Source organism: Ursus americanus, chromosome 2 (genome assembly GCF_024610735.1).
Source record: "Ursus americanus isolate L20-20 chromosome 2, mUrsAme1.1.p, whole genome shotgun sequence".
Classification (NCBI taxonomy): domain Eukaryota; kingdom Metazoa; phylum Chordata; class Mammalia; order Carnivora; family Ursidae; genus Ursus; species Ursus americanus.
The window spans coordinates 78,230,918-78,248,806 of NC_142128.1; the positions used below are offsets into that span (position 1 = coordinate 78,230,918).

At 51.7% G+C, this 17,889-nt stretch overlaps 1 protein-coding gene across 6 annotated transcripts in view; it reads left to right on the plus strand.

Moving 5' to 3' along the window:
- VASH2 (vasohibin 2) overlaps positions 1-17,889 on the plus strand; it is a 39,854-nt gene that overhangs the window by 18,687 nt on the left and 3,278 nt on the right. For 2 of the 6 annotated variants that reach the window (XM_087858075.1, XM_087858085.1), the window contains 3 exons: positions 3,605-3,986; positions 5,166-5,281; positions 6,657-8,336. In XM_087858075.1, coding sequence (XP_087714201.1) covers positions 3,605-3,986; positions 5,166-5,281; positions 6,657-6,951 — 793 coding nt within the window. In that variant the 3' untranslated portion in view covers positions 6,952-8,336. The other 4 variants (XM_045787880.2, XM_045787881.2, XR_015722602.1 and 1 more) reach the window with 3 other exon arrangements.

The window sequence follows — 17,889 nt, forward strand, 5'->3', positions numbered from 1 at the left end:
GGGCTTAACACAGCACTAAAGTGCTATGGCTGATTCAGGTGACAGATTTGTTATTAGAGGTGGTGAGGCACGTCCCCAGCAGGCTGGATGCTGGACGGATCTTCCAGGAGCTTGGGCATGTGCTGCTCCCTCGTCCCTAGAAAAGCTCAGGCACTTCCCTGCCCTCATCCACACTTCCTTGTCCCCTCCATCTCCATGCCCACTTCCTCCAGGTACCAAGGCCTTCCTGATGGCCCTAAAAATGGAACAAATTCTAGTGATGGTGACTTGTGACAGGATGGACTGGTGGTCTCTCCCGTCCCCTGTCCCCTCCCTCTTCTCCATGTGGCTGACTCTGCTTGTCCCACAAAACGAATTTTGGTGTGGTCACCCCATGGCCTCTTCTCTGCTCCCCCTGGGGGTGCTGGGCTTGCCTCTCTCACAGCACACATCACGCTGGGTGGTTCTTCTCAGTTTCACCGAAACGGCATTGACATACAGCGCTGTGTAAGTTTAAAGTGAACAGCATAATGGCTCGACATACATGTATTGTGAATGTGTTTTTTTAATTGTAGTAAAATAGTCATATCATAAAATTACCATTTTAACTATGTCTAAGTGTACGGTTGAGTGGCATTGAGAACATTCACGTGGTCGCGCAAGCATGGGCACCAGCCGTCTCTAGAACTTCATCTTCCCCAACTGAACTGAAATTGTGAGGCCCACCGAGCACTAATTCCCCATTTTCCTCTGCCCCCAGCAACCACCATTCTACTTTCACTTCTATGAATTTGACTACTCCAGATAGCTCAGAAATGGAGATCATACAGTGTTTGTCCTTTTGTAACTGGCTTATTTCACTGAGCCTAATGTCCTTGAGGTTCATCCATGTTGTAGCACAAGCCATAATTTCCTAACGTTTTAAGGTGGAATACCATCCCGTTGTATGTATACGCCACATTCGGTGTATCCAGTCATCAATCCGCGGGCACCTGGGGCGCATCCCCGTTTTGGCTACTGTGGGTAATGCTGCTGTGAACAGGGGTGTGCAAGTACCTGGTCGAGTCCCTGCTTTTAATTCTTGTGGGTACACTCCCCGAAGCAGAGTTGCTGGATCATACGGCAAACTTGATGTTTCCCTTTTGAGGAACTGCCATGCTGACCATGTTGCGTCCATTTTGAGTCTGTCTCCCTGACAGGCTTCCAGAGGAGGGCTGTCTTCTTCATCTTTGGCTCCACAGCCCTACCTGAGGCTGTCTGGCACAGGAGATACGCACCCAGTAAAGGTTCGTTATCCTGACTAAAACAACGAGGGAATGCCCTTCTTCCAGCCCCAGAGAACTTACCTCAGAAAACATGCAGGAATGGATGTCAGGGGACTCAGAAGGTTGTGATTTCACTCCCTCACTGCCGGTTAATCTCACAGGAGGAAGTGAAGAGAAAACAGGTAACTTTATAGAGAGGAGCTATCTGTGATTCAGTTGAGGGCAGAGGACAGGGCTGACCTCAGGGCTGCGGGCTGGCTTCTGGATTGGCCCTCACTGAGGCATTCTTTTGAAGTCTAAGGAAGGTGTCCTCACAATGGAGGGTCATCCTTGCAGCAAGCAGTAATGACGTACTTCTGTGTGCCAGACCTGTGCTACACCCGGGGACAGACACCAGCATGCAAAACACCACTCCCGCCCCTACAAGATGCAAACGGACACACAATGACAACACTGGATATTAAGCACCAGGTGCTACAGGGGTGGGTACTGAACTCATACTGAGGAAGGTTGGGAAGGGGGGAAGGAGGGAAGGGAGAGCAGTGAGGCTGTTCCAGTTGGGGTGCCGCCAGTGTGAAGAGAGTAAGCCTGCAGCATCCTTCTCACTCATGATTCTTACGAGACCCCGAAGATCTCTGCCAGGTTTGAATCCCCTGCACTAGAAGGCTGATATGTGAGTGAAGCCATAAGAGAAGTTCTAGTGCAATAGGGGGCATCGTGTGCAGAGTATGTTTACTGGTGTTTTGTTGAATTGGTCTCAGAGCTTTGTAATGTCAAGGTCATTTAAAAGTCATTTAAGACTTCTAGTTATAGATGACTTCCCATTAGGAGGGAATATATGTGCCAAGGGCATGGGTGTGGATTCTTTATGGTCTCGGCATATCCTTCAAAAACGTCTCGTGGTTGACTGTGGGTCCGTATGCTGGTCCAGGGTGTCAGGGGGCGGGGAGAAACTGGACAAAGGAATGATGAGCAGGGGCTGAATCGTGGCAGGACTTTGGTAAAGGATTTGAACCAAGTCTGGAGAAGATGACAGACAATGAAAACTGAAGCCGAAGAGTTGACACATACCAAATTTTGGCTTGAATAGAACATTCTGGTCTCTGTGTGGGAAGCCCATTGGAGTGGGGGCCAGAAACAGTGAAGACAGACTCTCAGAGTGTGGAGAACTGTATCCACTGACTGAGCGCTTACCACGCACAGGCTGCCATGGGAGCACCTGGATTATTATTTACCTCAGGAACACCCTGGAGTCACCACAGGTTTTCAGCAGAAAAGTGACACCGTGAGTTTGCAACATGCCTTTCCAGAAATACTGGGTCCTTGCCGGGGCTATCCTGGGATTTTGAGATGGGCTTGAGGATGTGGTACTTCTTGTCCATCGCTCCATTGTGTGGAGTCAGTGGGGTAGTTACCTGATGCTGTGCCTGTCGGGTTGCTGGTCCCAAACCGATACAACAGTAAGAGGTTGGGTTGCTCGATCCAAATAGGCTGATAAGTGGGGAAAGCCAATCTGTGATGCCAAGTATGTTGGGGAATGGGGGGAGCCTGAGGTTTGGGTGCTGGAGGCAGCTTTCTGTGTGATACTCAAGGCTGTTGGCATGGGTGTGCTGGGGCCCATGAGAGGAGAAGATGAGGGGCAGGTGTGACCTATTCTGATGCCTTCCCATCCAGATAATCAACCAGTCTGTTTGTTTGTTTGTTTCTTTCTTTCTTTTGAAGATTTTATTTATTTATTTGAGAGAGAGAGCATGAGTGGGGGGAAAAATAGAGGGAGAAGCAGACTCCCCGCTGAGCAGGGAGCCCAATGCAGGACTCAATCCCAGGACCCTGGGATCATGACTTGAGCTGAAGGCAGACGCTTAACCGACTGAGCCACCCAGGTGCCCCAGTCTGTTTCTTTTACATCTCATTGCCTTGCCTTGATTCTGTTTTTCATTTTTCTCCTGGAACATTGCAGAGGCCTTCAATTTCTGCTCTGTCCCACACATTCCAGCCAGAATTAATGTCTGAGAACGTCATTCCGATTACATAAAGCCTTTAATACTCATCATACTCTGTAGAGAACTAAGGGAGGGGAAAATCCATGATTTTGTTTTGCATTTATTTAATTACTAAAGTAGAAGGCAAGTTTTTCTCATTGTCCCCTTTGAATTTGTCTTTGGTATGCACCATGTAATAGGTACTCAAAATATCAAGTGAATCTTTTCTAAAAGGATTAGTCTGGATAGGTTAGGTGTGAGCCTCAGAGGCAGAGGGATGGACACTTACTTTGCCTGTATGGGCCACTTCCCTTCCTGGGAGTCCACGCTCTGAATTTTCAAGGCCTCCTTTCTCTTCCTTGACTCGGATGGTCTAAGATACTTAACCAATGGTCAGGCTTCCATCGAGCGATTCCCCATCAGCTTTAAAACCTACTTCTCAGGAAACTACTTTCACCACGTTGTGCTGGGGATTTATTGCAATGGCCGCTATGGCTCACTGGGCATGAGCCGAAGGGCTGAGCTGATGGACAAGCCGTTGACCTTTCGGACTCTGAGTGACCTCATCTTTGACTTTGAAGACTCCTACAAGAAGTACCTGCACACAGTCAAGAAGGTCAAGATCGGGCTGTACGTCCCCCACGAGCCTCATAGCTTCCAGCCCATTGAGTGGAAGCAGCTGGTCCTCAATGTCTCAAAGATGCTAAGGGCTGACATAAGAAGGGAGCTGGAGAGATATGCCAGGGACATGAGAATGAAGGTGGGTGCTGGGAAGACCAGTGAGTGATGCAAGAGAGGTCTGTCCCCATCCTCTGTCTGTCTCCCTCTTGCCTCATGCCCCATGTTTCTGGGATGGTCCAAAGCTCCTTGAGTTTATCTTGCTTAGTAGCCACCCTATTAAAACAAAAGGTGTAAATCATTTGCTATTTGACATGGACAATTAAAGTTTCTCTTTGCATAGACTGCTCAAAAACTGGGGCTAAAGTCAATTTAGATGTTAGAGTTAAAGCATGTTTTGGCCTGTACTTCCTTCTAGGAAATCAAATCCGAAATGTTAGTCATTTTAGATTGAGGCTCTCCTTTTGTTTTGTTGTTTTGGTCTTTATAATAGGGTGACCAATCATTCCAGTTTGCCTGAAACTGGGGGGTTTCCCAGGTCGTGACATTTTTCCTACTTAAAACCAGGAAAGTCCTGGGCACACGAGGATGAGGGGGGCACCCTGCTTTATAATCTTCTGCAGAGTTGCATTATATCTCTGCTTTGCTTTATAAATTGCAACGCATTTTGCCATCAAATTCTGACCCGCTGTCGCAATAGCAAGGGAGCATTCACTGTGCTGGCTTCATAGAAACTGCACTCATGAGCCCTTCTTCTTTCTCCCATGTCACTTCCATGGTGACATCATGCCTGCTTGTCCTTGTCCCTCCAGGGCTTGTGGAGTCACTGAGACAAAGCCTGTGTGTACTCGGAGGACCACAGGGGAAAGCGATTTTGCTGACCTCAGGCTTGGTTCTGTTTAGCGCCTGGGGACTTGTCATCTTCACCCTGAGGGACCTGGAACCACTCTATGCCTGTGTGTGGGGTGGGGGAGTCAGAAAGAGCAAGCCCATTTCTGGGGCAATGCAGATGGGACTTCGCCCTCACAAGATAGTACCCAGAGGCAGCCCCACGAGGCTGAGGCATGGGCCTCTGCTCCTCTGCTGTGGAAAAGGGGGCACAGTGTAATCATCTCAGCCTCTGGGAAGGGGTCCTTTGCTCCTTGCCAGTGCAGACTGAGCGAGCAACATCTGTCAGTACGCCCCCTTGGAAGTCTTCCCCTTGGTACCTCCTAAGCACCGGGATCACGGCAGGCTGGGGGCGGGGGAGGGGGTGCTGTAGGAAGACGCGAGGGCGGTTTCCTTTCGGAGCCAGTGTGGTAACTCCTCACATCTCCTTCAGATCCTGAAACCTGCAAGTGCCCATTCTCCAACCCAAGTGAGAAGCCGGGGGAAATCCCTGTCCCCCCGAAGGAGACAGGCGAGCCCCCCGAGACGGCTCGGCAGGAGAGACAAGTCGTGAGTACTGTTTCCTCTTCCTTGGCTCAAGGCCCAACACACACACATCCGTGGGGTTGTCCTGGCCCATGGGGACAAAGCTGTGTCCTGGGCGTGGCATCTGAACCAGGCCAAGATCTCCAAGAGGACCGCCCCTCATTCTGGGGCATTCCTTGTGGAGAAGGATCCACTGTGCATATCACCCCCATTGCTCTGACGCCACCGCCAGTCAGTTGTAGACTCAGGTGAGGGGATAGGCTCCAGACAGCAAGAGATGAAGGATATCCCCAAATCCTGGCAGTGTGGGAGGAGCCTGCGTCTGGGGCCAGCTCAGCTCTTCGTGAGCCCCGTGACGTGAGGCCTGTCATGTCACCTTCCTGGGCTTAAGTTCCCTTAGCCAGAAGATGGGATTGTTAGAACTGATGAAAGTTTCCTAAAACCCTGTAGCCCTCCGTGCCTGGCAGAATTCATGATCATTCTTTGGATCATGGCATCAGAAATCATCTTCCTTGCTGACTCCACCCTCCCCCATCTTAGCCTGAGGCCCATGATTTCACACCAACTTCTTAGGTCAAAATGACTCACTTGACAAATGACAGATTGGAGAAGCTGAGGAGGCCCAAAGTAACCGGGGATAACCACTGGCCGATATTTGGGCCATAATTATACAGGAGAAAAAATACCCCTTTGACTAATCCCGGCAGCACGCTGGGTCACAGGAGGCTCTCGCTGTGCCCGGGATGGTGGTATGGCCCACGGAGGTCCAGCACGAGCCCCAGCTCTGCCGCCCCTCAGCCTTGCGGCCTGGCAAGGAGCCTTTCAGGAGCCTTGGTTTGCCCATCCGTCCAAGAGGATAAAAACGCTTCCCTTGCCTCTCCCTCTCAAGGAGTCATAGGATCAACTTAGAAGACGTAGTGAGAGCGATCTGTTCATGGTGAACTGCTTTCAACACAAGCATGTCATTATTGCCACATTAATCCTGTAGAGTGAGAAGGGAGAGTTTTAGTTTTCACTGTCAGAGGAAGAAACCAGAACATAACCCAGGTTTGTTATCTTGTGCTCTCTTGTAGCTGCTCAGTGATGGGACTGGCACTGGAGCCCAGGTCCCTTGGCTCTGGGAAGGGGGAGGGAGACAGAAGTGTTCGTTCTGTCTTTGGAAGAACAGGACAGCATGACGTGTTGTCAGTTCTGAGGAAGTTTCCCTGTCTGTCCCCATTCCACTTGCCACTGCCAAACCAAGGTCCGGAATCTACAGCCAGAAGGTGTTGGCTGAGATGACTGGGGTCCGGGCTTTGACAGGGAGGGAAGACGAGGTGGGGGAGGGAGGGCTGGGGAGCTCCTGCAGCAAAAGAAGCTGGAGAACATGGGGGACTTCAGCATGGTTTTGTCCTTTTAGGGAGCAAGATGACTTCAGATCTTTTGCACAAGCCCCTGACCCTGATCCTGCCTCTGATGCCGACCACCACCCTTGCCTCTTGACCCTGACCTTCACCGTAACCCTATGTCTCCCCCTCTCCGATGCAGTCATCCATTCATCGGCATCCCTGAACAAAGTAGCAGTTGTCGCAGAGGACTGCGCACACGTAAACCCTTCTCGGAGGTCACGTAGCAGGGAGCCAGTGACCCAGAAGTGGCAATCTGGTTACTCAGGAAGCAGGCGAGGGGCCCTTTTCTCTGATTTGTTAGCTTAGCTGCCCCAGGAGGGCTACATCTTCCCTTGGGAGCTCCCGGTCTGCAGCAGACATCGAGCCGTTGATAAAGCCCCGCGTTGCCCTCTACACCCCAAAGTCCTGAGCGTGCCACCTGACGGACTGATGCACCGAGTGGCAGTGTGGGGGTTTCGGACCATTCCTGTCGCATTTATTTTACTTGCATCCACAGGAACTTTGCCGTCCAAAGCATGTTAAGTTTTTAACCAGAAAAATTTCCCACGAGTGCCCAGGGATGAGAAAGCCAGCAAGATCTCAGACACTGGCTGCGGAGAGAGAAGTCAAGAGGCCGTGCCAGGTGCTGGTGGCCTGAGAACAGTAAGGGAAGAAGGTGCATTGGGGCCTGGACTGTGGGATTTGAGCCACTTCTCAGGAACCCTGGGGAAGACCCCTAGAAGCTGCTGAAAATGCAGATCTGGAGCTCGAGGATTAGAGGTCATGACCGTAGAGACATCTGCTTAGCAGTGACAGCTGAAGCGCTAGCTGGATAAGTCGGTGAGGAAAGAAGAAAGCGCGGCAGGCCCTGAGCAGCCCGGAGGAAGAAGCAGCAGAACAGGAGATGGGGAAGGAATAGGCAGAGAGGTTGGGTCAGGAGTGTGGAGGGGCCTGTCTGCACCTGTGGAAGCCAGCTGTGCAGATCATAGGGGTGAAGGGAGGGGGGACATGAGGGAGTGTTTCAGGTCAGGTAGATGAGGACGTAGAAGTTGACGGACTGCATTAAGAGGCTTTTATCCTGCCGGTGAAGGAGGTGCGTCATCGGGTGGGAGTGAGGAGGAGCGGGTAGGTTATCTGCACGGGGTGGAAAGGGGGCTGCCCACGGCACGAGGGCCCAGCTGTGGATAGATAGATAGAAGGATCCTACACCCCCTTCTCAAACGAGCAAGCCCAGATCCCCAGAGGGCTGTTCAAACAGGCTGTGGGGCCCCTTCCCCAGGGTTTGTGATTCAGCAGATCTGGTTGGGGCCCGAGGACCTGCTGTTCTGGCACGTTCCCAGGGGATGCCGATGATGCTGGTGCAGGGACCACTCTCGGAGAGCCACGGTTTGATCAGTCAGAATGGGAGAACTGATTTGGGGGTTGATTTAAGAAAACAACAGAATGTCAGGGTGCAGGCACTGGATCTGCTGAGGGGGCAGAGGAGGCCGAGTGTGAGTCTGGGGCTCAGCTCCTCCCAGGCCTGCCTGGGCCCCTGGAGCCTGAGGTGCTGAGCTGAAGTTAGAGGGTGTGACCCCAGCCTGACCCCCATGGTTGGGCTCCACTGAAGACGCCCTGGGAGGAGCCTGGCTGGTCATTCTAGGGGCCAAGTAGGGACACTGGTGTTCAGTCACCCCCAGGCCATGCCCATACCCTAATCTCTGGCTACTTTGTCACGCAGCCAAGGCAAGCGACCGCGCCTGTGCCTGCAGAGGACGGCTCTTAGACTGCCGCAGTTGTGAGTGCAAAGCCACCTTCTAGTGTCTGGGGCCCCACTCACCCTCATCCCTCCTGTCGGCCGGAAGTAGGAAGTGGGCCTGGGGATGGGCAGAAAGGCAATAGGGAGAGGGCAGTCATCACCGGAGGGGTCAGGAAGGAAGATCTGCAGGAAGATGGGGGTTCCGTTCCACCACCCACTTCCCTCTACACCCCGAAGTCGATCCCAGCCCCAGCAGGGCAGGCCCCAGGTGCACAGAGGTGATGGCTCATGGTTCAGTGAAAACATAAACTTTTCCAAAATGGCAAAGAGTAGCTACAACCAGCCCCTGAACCCCACAGCCCTTTCTCCCAGGCACAGCACTGGTTCCCAGGAGTCTCCCTCCATCAACTCTTTCTAGTGGGTCAGGTCTTAGGGATTTTCTTTTTCACAACCGGGGCAGGGTGACTTTGGAAGAGTTTGACCATCAGGGGAGTGCGGGTGGCTTGTGGGTTCCTCTGGACCATTTCGTATGAGCAAGCCCAGGAAGACCGTGGCCATCCTTGGTAGTTGAAGCCCCTGCCACTATCTTTCCCAGTTTGGAAAAGATTCTAGAGGGCAAATATCTTGGCTGAAGTTTCAAGTGGGTTGAGGTGTTACAAGGTGTTACTAATTCCTCCTAAACTCTGCTTTCTGAGTGGCAGGGCTGGGTAGGGGATCACAGGGGCTTGAGGGGACAGAGAGGCAAGGGTTGAAAGTAAAATGAAGGGCTGCGTGAGGCAGGGAGGACAAGAAGGACGGAAGCACCAAGCCCCTCCCTCCCTCTCCAGATCCCAGCTCCCGCCATTGCCACAGACTAGAGCCCAGGACACCCTGGTTCCTAGAGCTGTGTCTGGAGGAGAGCGGCTTCTCAGCTTCTGCCCCTGGCCTTCACCAAGCAGGCTTGTCTCCAGGTAATCTTGATTTGGTGAGGAAACGAGAAAGGGACACATCTGGTTGTGACTGAATAACTCCACCAAAATTCCGGGCGTCCTATGGTAGAGTGGCCAGCACTAGGAAGGGTTTGGTGGCTCTGTCACGGTGTTATTTTTTTCAGCATTACATAAGGCCATCAAATCATTTCTAAATGTGTTGGGTGCCATAATGAAGTTTGGGAGTGGCCCAAAGGGTGGAAAATTACCATAACAGGCAAGAGGCCCATCAGCTGTGGGGTCCCAGCCCCTTTCTGTGCTGGGATAATTTTAGTGGCTTTATATCCCTGCCGACCTCATCCCTACAGCTGGAGTTATGTCCAGCCCTGCATTCCTCTCCAGTTTTGCACTTGTCTGAACAATCCTTCTGGAAAGGAGGATCGGTGTCACTGGGTTGACAGAAGAAGAGTCAGCTGGGTGGGAGGGCAAGCAGCAAAGGCCACACTAGTGTCAGCTCAGGGCAAGGTTTCAAGAGGGAAACAGCGACTCCCCCTCCCTCCACCTACAAGTCCTTTGTCATCCTCTGCTCCCCTAGGAGCGTTTCAAGCACCTTCCACACAGAACAGTCAAATTGTTTCCTGTGGTTCTAAAAGAGACAGGGAGATCGAGGTTGAGATCCAGGGTTTAAGGCCTGCTGTGAACTTCTACGAACTGCTTCCCCGTGCTAGGCCCGGTCCCCTTGCCGCTGGCTTCTCAGCAGCAGACGGAGGGGGACGCCCTCAGGGGACAAGGGTTAGAAATGAGGTGGGAGGAGGGGAAGTTTTTCCTTGTTATAATGATAGATCCCGGGGACAGGGAGTGGGGGCAAGGATGGTAAACTTCCTGCAAAGCTCATCCTCCCCCATTAAGAACCTTTCCACCTAAAATGCCAACAGTTCCCCTACGGAGAACCACGAATACTCCCTGGGGTCCTTTCTGTCTCTGACAGTCCACACTTCTTGGCTTACTGCTTATAGCCGCAACCTGGGAGCACAGGGCTGAGCAGACAGTGGTTTTCTGGTTGGGCTGCCCGTGTCAGCATGAAAGCAACTCATGCCAATTGGAATGACCACGTGGAACATTCTTCCCAAGTGGGGCAAGAGTCCCTAAGGACCCCTGAGAACATCTTTGTTCTCTCTCCGCTCTCTGGCTCCTCTTTTCCCCCTCTGTCCCTCCTTGCTCTTCTTTGCTATTTCTGATTCTCTTCCTCCCTTTTTCTCCCTCTTTGATTTCCCTTCTTGGTCATCTGTGTCTGTGGCGGTTTGTGGCTCTAGGGGGCTTAGCTCACCCTGCTGGAGACCCTCAGGGTCACAGAGGTTACTCGGCCCCATCTTAAGATAAGGTCTGCTTTCACTGCTGGCCGCAAGCTAGACAATGGAGTTCCTGCTGGTTCTGTCTTGAAGGATCTCGGCAATGCCTCCAGGCAGCTGCCCGAGGGAGGCCAGGAAGTCATAATGAAGTCCTAGAGAATCGGTTTGATTCCATGGTCTAATCACATTGAAGATATTTTGAATGAGGCCTAAGAAGTCATTCCGTTCTCCTTCCATTCCGGATGAGAAAATTTCCCCAAAGGTGGAAAGGAGATAATTTCCTTAGCAAGGAAAGTAGAGGGGAAGCAAAAAAAAAAAAAGGAGAGAAAAGTAGAGTGGCTGCAGAAGGAGAGGGAGAAGTAAGCCTCCTGCATGATGTGGAGTTTCCTTCTAAAAGCCCAGACCAAGGAGTGCCCGGCTTAGCTCCCCCGGGATCTCGGAGGGTGTGGGGTCCCCGGCGACACTTGGAAACCAGGGTGGGTGATGAGCCGTATCCACGAAGACCTCCTTACCTGAGTGAGCAAAGAGCCTCCTGGAGGTCAGCCACCACCGGGGGTCCTCGAGGGCTTCTCTGCCACAGCAAGGAGGGGAGGCTGTGCCCTGGAATCTCAGACAGGGACCTGCGGCTCCTGGTCTCTGGCCAGAGCCGCCTACCTCGGGAGGCCTTGGAAGAACGGGCAGGGCCTGGAGAGTCTCTGCTGAGCCGAATCTCTTGGGCGGAGGCCTGTCTGCTTACATGGCAGCTTCAGCTGTCTGCCCTGCACCTGCCAGCAGGGTACCTACCGTCCTGGGGAGTAGGGAATGGGAGCGAGGAGCAGGATGGGCTTGGAATGAGGGTGACAGGTGCAAAGGAACCAGTCCCCCCTCCTGTGGCCCTCCAGCTGAGGCCTACCCAGACAGGTCAGAAGTCCTAAAGTGGTGCCCAGCCTGACCTGATTCCTGCCAGACTAGACAAGAGAGGAGGGCCTGGGGTCTCTCCTTGAGGACTGATAGGTCCATGCTAGAGTTGCACCCTTACTGTATATCCCTTTCTAGAATCCTGAGTCCGCTGGAATAGAGCTAAACTGGTCTTCATCGGTGTGTTTGTGTGTGAGGGTGAGTGGGTGAACACATGGGCGGTGACATTGCCCACCCTAGGGGGCTGTGATCTCAGGGGAGACAGGAGTAAGAAGCATGAATAGACGTGAGGCCCGTGCTTCCCAGTCAAGCAGCCCTGAACTGGACATAGATGGGCCGTGTCCCCAAAGTATCTCCCACTCATAGGGGAGAAACAAAAGGCAAATTTCCATCAGAAGAAAGGGAATGCACTTTGGGTCCAGTGAGAGCAAGAGCTGCTGTTTGTCCTGGTGTAACCCCGAGACCTACAAGGCACTTAGTACGAAGTGTTATTTAATAAATTCTTGTGGGCGAGTAATAGCAAGCAAGTTGCAGGAGCCTTTGTCTCCCCGCCCGGCTGCCACTCAGGCCTGCTGACCTCTGCTCCCCAGCAACTGCTGAGGGGAGAGGGGGCGGGGGTTGAGAAGTGAGGGGAGGAGATGCCCCAGACACAGGCCTTAGTCAGAGGGGCAGAAAAGGGATGCAGGGTTTTGGGGGAACCCTGTAGGCTCTCCTTCCACGTTACTGCTTCTTTTCTTAAGCCCAGTCTCACACAGACACACACCAGCTGGTATGTTCAGCCCTAGGATGTGATGTCCCCACTTGGTCCCCAACATGCTGCCATGAACTTTCTGGTTCTAAGGCTCCTTGTGGCCGCACTGACACAACACAGAATCGAGCCAAGCTCTTTCTGGACACTGAGGCCGCCTCAAGGCGTGTGCGAGACTCGAGGAGGTGGTTCATTCCCCCGGACTGTCAAGAGTTAGGAAGCAGGGGTGAATACGAGCCGTCTTTTACGTATACATTTGGATCAAGTCAATGAGTCACCAGCCATATAAGATGAAGACAAACTGGAACAAAAGATCCCATTGAAAATCTAGAGCGCGGGGGCCGGGGGGGGGGGCTCAGTCGGTATGGCAGGAGACTCGATCTCAGGGTCGTGAGTTGAAGCCCCACCTTGGGGGTAGAACTTACTTGAAAAAAAAAAACCAGAGTGTGAATTTCCACCATGTGTCACAAGGATGGAAAACTAAGGTTTCCGTGCTACAGAATACCTTCTCTATGGAGCCGCCATCCTGTCCCCCTCAACGTACCTCCCGTCTGAGCAGCCTCTATGGTGGCTGGCTCCAGGAATGCAGGCCTGAGGTTGGGGATAAGGGTCACCTGGGACCAGGCCATCAAGCCGTCACCCTAAATCACCATGGATATGTTTACGTGACAACAGACGAGGCTGGGATTATCCATCTGTGTGCTGAGGGATGCGCCCCTCCTTCCTTCCACAAAGTGTATTACTGGAAACCTGAAGTCCCCTTCCCTGCCTCCCCTAAAACAGAAGGCGGGCTGAGAGCCCTTCGACAGGAAAATCCTCTGAGATCTTTCCCTTGTTTGGACTGGGGAGGGGTTTGGAGAAACACATTGTTCAGTCTAAAATAATAACCGTGGATCTGATGAGAGGTTCTGGGCAAGTGCAGTTTCGGCTGAATCATCATCCCGGTGCTTGTGTTTCTTAAAAATAAATGCCTTTGCAGAATTCTAATTATAGCCAGGAGAGCACTTGGAAGAGGTCCCTTCACGCACAAGCTCCCCCGGCTCTGGCCCTGAGACGAGCTGCTGGCCAGGAGGGAGGAGTGTTTCTGGCTGGGGCCCACAGGCAGGTGGCGGGCTGTGATAACCCAGTTCTGCCCTTCGCCAGGCCGGGAGATCGCAGCCAGTGTCGCGAGAAAAGGGTTTCCTCTTCCAGGCAGTTCACTGGGGACCTGGGTTGAACTCCTTTTCTGCCAGTATTAACCTTTCTGCCAGTATTCTGCCATATCCCTGGGTTCTGGATACCTGAGGGGAGAGGGGAGGGTGGGCTACAGAGGAGGGGACAACCTAGTTCCTTTTCTTTGGAAGCCCTCGAGCACTCTGTGCTTGCAGACCCACATTCAGCTTTTCCAGTAGGCAGGCTCCCCGGCAGCTTTCAGAGGTAGGATAAAGCTTCTCCTGGACGGGGTGGGAGGTGGGGGTTTCTTCCTCCTTCTTAGTTCTTAGAATGTCATCATGGTGACTTGAATTCCTGGCTTAGGACGTTGTTAAAAATATCCCATGATAAAGGTAACATAATGAAGGCCTATCAGCCACTGACACGTTAATGAGAACTTGGCCCAGGTTTAATTGAGAAGCACGGGCTATTCAACGGTAGGGATTCATAGCTGAACGGACTTGATGCCTGTTCTCAGTTTGTTCGGTCTCCGAGACTGGCGTAAGGAGTAGGAACCTGCAGGATTCTTGAGCAGGCGTAGCAGAGAGAATGCCCCAGCATACAGGGGCGAGGAGTTATGCTGTGTGAGGGAGGGGAGTCAGATACTTCATGGGAGAAGTGGCGTTTCGGTTGGACCCTGAAGGGATGACAGGACATGGTGTTGGGGATTCCATGTCATGGCGCAGAGGCAGGGGCCATTGTGGTGTCATCCTTCGACGCTTGGGAGGATGCTTTGTGTGGGGAGCGGAAGGATGGGGTCTGTTTGCTTTACGGTTAAGGGCATGGGCTCTCGATTCTGGGGAGGATTTCTGGCTCCACCACTTGCTAAACATGTGGCTTTGCTTTAAGCAAGTTCCCCTAACTTTCAGTGCCTCGATTTCTTCCTCTGTAAAATGGGTAGGAACAGTATCAACCCCATCAGGTTATGGTGAAACTGAGTTAATCCCTGTACACCTCTCAGAGCAAGGCCTGGTGTGTTCTCAGTGCCAGCTAAATGAAAGCTATTAAGGGTGATTTCTCAGCACCTGGAAGACCCTGCCAGGGTGGGCAGGGGGAGTGACTGGTGGAAGTGCTAAGGAAAGGTTTAGAAAAAAGGAGGCCAAAAACTCCCAAATTAAAGTACATCTGTTTTCAAGGGAGCCAGTAGCAGACCAAAGGTAAAGATAATGGGTGAAGTTTTAGGAACACAGACACTTTGAAGAATGTGGTGAAAATTCCATTTCCTCGGGGCTGATGGGCTCCAAAGTGAGGGAGTCAGGTGAGTGGCTAGGGACAGCAGCGATCCTAGGCAAGCCCACAGCCCAGGGCCGAGCGGCTAGTGTTTGTCCTCCTCTGGAACCCCTGGACCCTGCAGCCTGTCCGCTGACTTCCCAGCAGGCGCTGTTGGTGGCGGGACTGAGGGAGAGAAAATAGGTCAGCGCAGACCTACTCCACCACCCAGGAAGCCATGTTAGGCTCGTGTCTTTCTAGCACTGTTCTCACACAGGAAGGCAGCACATTTATTAGAGTTTCAGGGAAGGAGAGGTGTGACTCGGTGTTGAGAAAGAGGCCTGGTCGGGAAGAAAGGTGCAGAAGCTGGGGTGAGCTCACTGGTGTGTGCTGCAAAGGGCCCTGGAACGGGGAGCCTCTTGGGGAGCCCGAGGAGTTGCTTGCTCTTGACAGACAATGGGAGATGTGACATAGGTCCTACGCAGGGTGCAGGGCCCCGGCAAAGAAGATGGACTCTTACAAGTGAGTCTCCAGACTTCGTGTACGGTGTGGATTCTTCTCCTGAGTGAGTTCTAGAGAACTTGCTAGGAACGTGTACTCACTCCCCAGGTGGACCTTCCTCAGGCCAACTCAACACCCACCATGACCGGCATTGGAGTTGGTGTTGTATTAGCGAGTTAACGGACGGACAGGATCCCATCAGGATCAGGTTTGGTGGCGGGTAAGGTCGGGGTGAAGCTGTGACTTAGCCGGGACTCACCAGGGTGGGAAAGTGGCCCAGCAGAGACAGTACGGGGTGTCTTACTGCTCAGGGGGCCACGCTCCAGCCACCACTTCCATAAGACAGAAGAAAGAGCGGGAAAACCCAGGAAGGGCACATGCTCCTTGTCTTTGGAAGAGGTATCTGGTCACCTCCACGTCAATCTCAGTGGCTACAACTTAGTCTTGATGCCTGGTCAGCTTCAGAGAGGCTGGGAAATGTGGTTTGTATTTTTGGCAGCTCTGTGCCTGGCTGAAAATTGGGTTTTTACTAAGGCAGAAGGGGGGAGTGGACGTGGTGGGGCAACTAACAGATTCTGCCATGCAGAGATCATTAAAAACATCAGATAAAGAAAAAAATCATGCACTACCAATGTAATTTATATCTGGATAAGGAATATATGCCCACCTAGTTCCACCATCAGGAAAGGTAGTGGGGAAATTATATTTTAATTGCTCTAGGAAATGACCCCCCCATTTAATTCTTTTGTAAAGTGAGGAATGCGTAGGGATACTTGAAGCTTCGGCAAGTGAATTTTTTTGATTTGCTGAATTTTCTAAAAGTGGGGCACATGGAGGAGGGGAGAAGCAGATTTGCCTTTCTAACCACATTTGCCTTAGGGTGATGTTAACTTAATGGGGAGTCTACCTGAAGGAGGAAGTCCCATATTAGCTGTTTGAAAAGATGACACACTTCAAGCAGGGAAACAAAACAGAGACTCTATTTCAGGCTTTTTGAAAAAATGAACTAGAGGGGTGCCTGGGTGGCTCAGTCGGTTGGGCGTCTGCCTTCGGCTCAGGTCATGCTCCCGGAGTCCTGGGATCGAGCCCTGCGTTGGGCTCCCTGCTCGGCGGAGAGCCTGCTGCTCCCTCCGCTTGTGCTCTCTCTCTCCTTCTCTCTCTCTGTCAAATAAATAAAATCTTAAAAAATAATTCTTTTAAAAAGGAAAAAAAATTAACTAGATACAAATGGACTCTGAACCAGACTTGTCTGCAAGAGCCCTAGTTCTCTTGACGTTAGTGGGCTAAGGGCTGAGATATAAGTGTAAGTTTGAACCCTCAGGCAGAAGCGTGCTCCCTTTAGCTGCCAGCTCAAGAATGGCCCTCACAGTGGCCCCTGGGGTCCACTCTGCCAGTGGCTGTGTTGATAGGGAGTGGCTGATCTCTAGGACATGTACGGCTGGAGGACACCATCGCCCTGAAGGTCAGGAGCCTTGAGCTCTTCGATGCAGTGTGCAGGGGTCTACAAGCAAGCGAGTACGGGGACTTCCATCCTCTGTCAGCCGTATTTGTCAGCATCATCTGTGCACCCTGGGCACCATGAGCAGAGACAAGGAACGAGAGGCAGGATTCCTGACCAGTAAAGCAGGGCACATGGTCACACTGAGAAATCAGCCTCATGCAACAGAGGCAAGGAAGTTTAGTCAGCGAAGGTTTCTTGACCACTCTGAATGATCGGGCTCAGAGGGGATGTTCATAGGCTGTAGGGTGTTCATAGGGTGAAGAGGAAGGGAGGGAGAGGAGATGAAGGTGGGCAGAGAGAGAGAGACAGAGAATGAGAATATGTAGGGCGGTAGAACTTGTTGCCCAAATTTGAGCCTTGTGTCCTTAAGCGGCTCCCTTGACATTAGCTGGCTATTGATTTCTGGCTCTGTTAATACCAAAGGAATTGGAGCACATTCATGCCAGGGGGAAACTATTTGCTGTTAGGAAACTCTTCAAAGGATAAACCACGAAACTGTTATATTTTCATTTTGGCCTTTCTTCTTCAAACACTTAAAACAAGGTTCATGTGTAGCCTATAAATATCTTCAGTCTTCTGGTAAAAGTGGCTGAATGTGGAACTTTTGAATTCGAACTCTCTAGCCATATTGAGCCTGCTAAACTTGGTTTATAAGCTCCGTTCTCTCTTATCAGAGAAGGTAGGAGGCTGAGAAATGGAAAAACTGAGAGAAGTTGTGAGAACGCTTAGGCATAATACTTTCATATCAGGAAATCGTTGAGGAAACGTCTTTCACGAAGACAAGTGATGTGCTTTCTGATTTTCCAGCTTGAAGTACTTTTCTGACATGACTTCACATAAATGCTTATTAGTACTTTGGAAAATGTATTTAGGGAGAAGAGAGGATTTGCCACGGAATGATTTTCCACATTGACATGCTTTTTCAGATGAGTTGTAAAGGGTTCGCCCCGATGTTATGCACTGAGGCCTGGAAGAGTAATCCTCTATCAAAGATAGCCGAGCATCTCTCTGTGTGAATCTGGCACCTGAGAGGTCTTGTAGTTGCTGGGTTTCCCCCAGGGCACAAGCACCAGGAAGCCAAGGTTTCAAGGAGAGTCTGGCTGAGGTTTTTAGTCCCACGGTACTGCGTGTGATTTGTTTTTGAGACCCTTTCCAGGTTTACAGATACCTGGGTTTCAGAAGTTAGAGTGTGACTGAATGCAGGTTCGAGCTGGACAAACTCA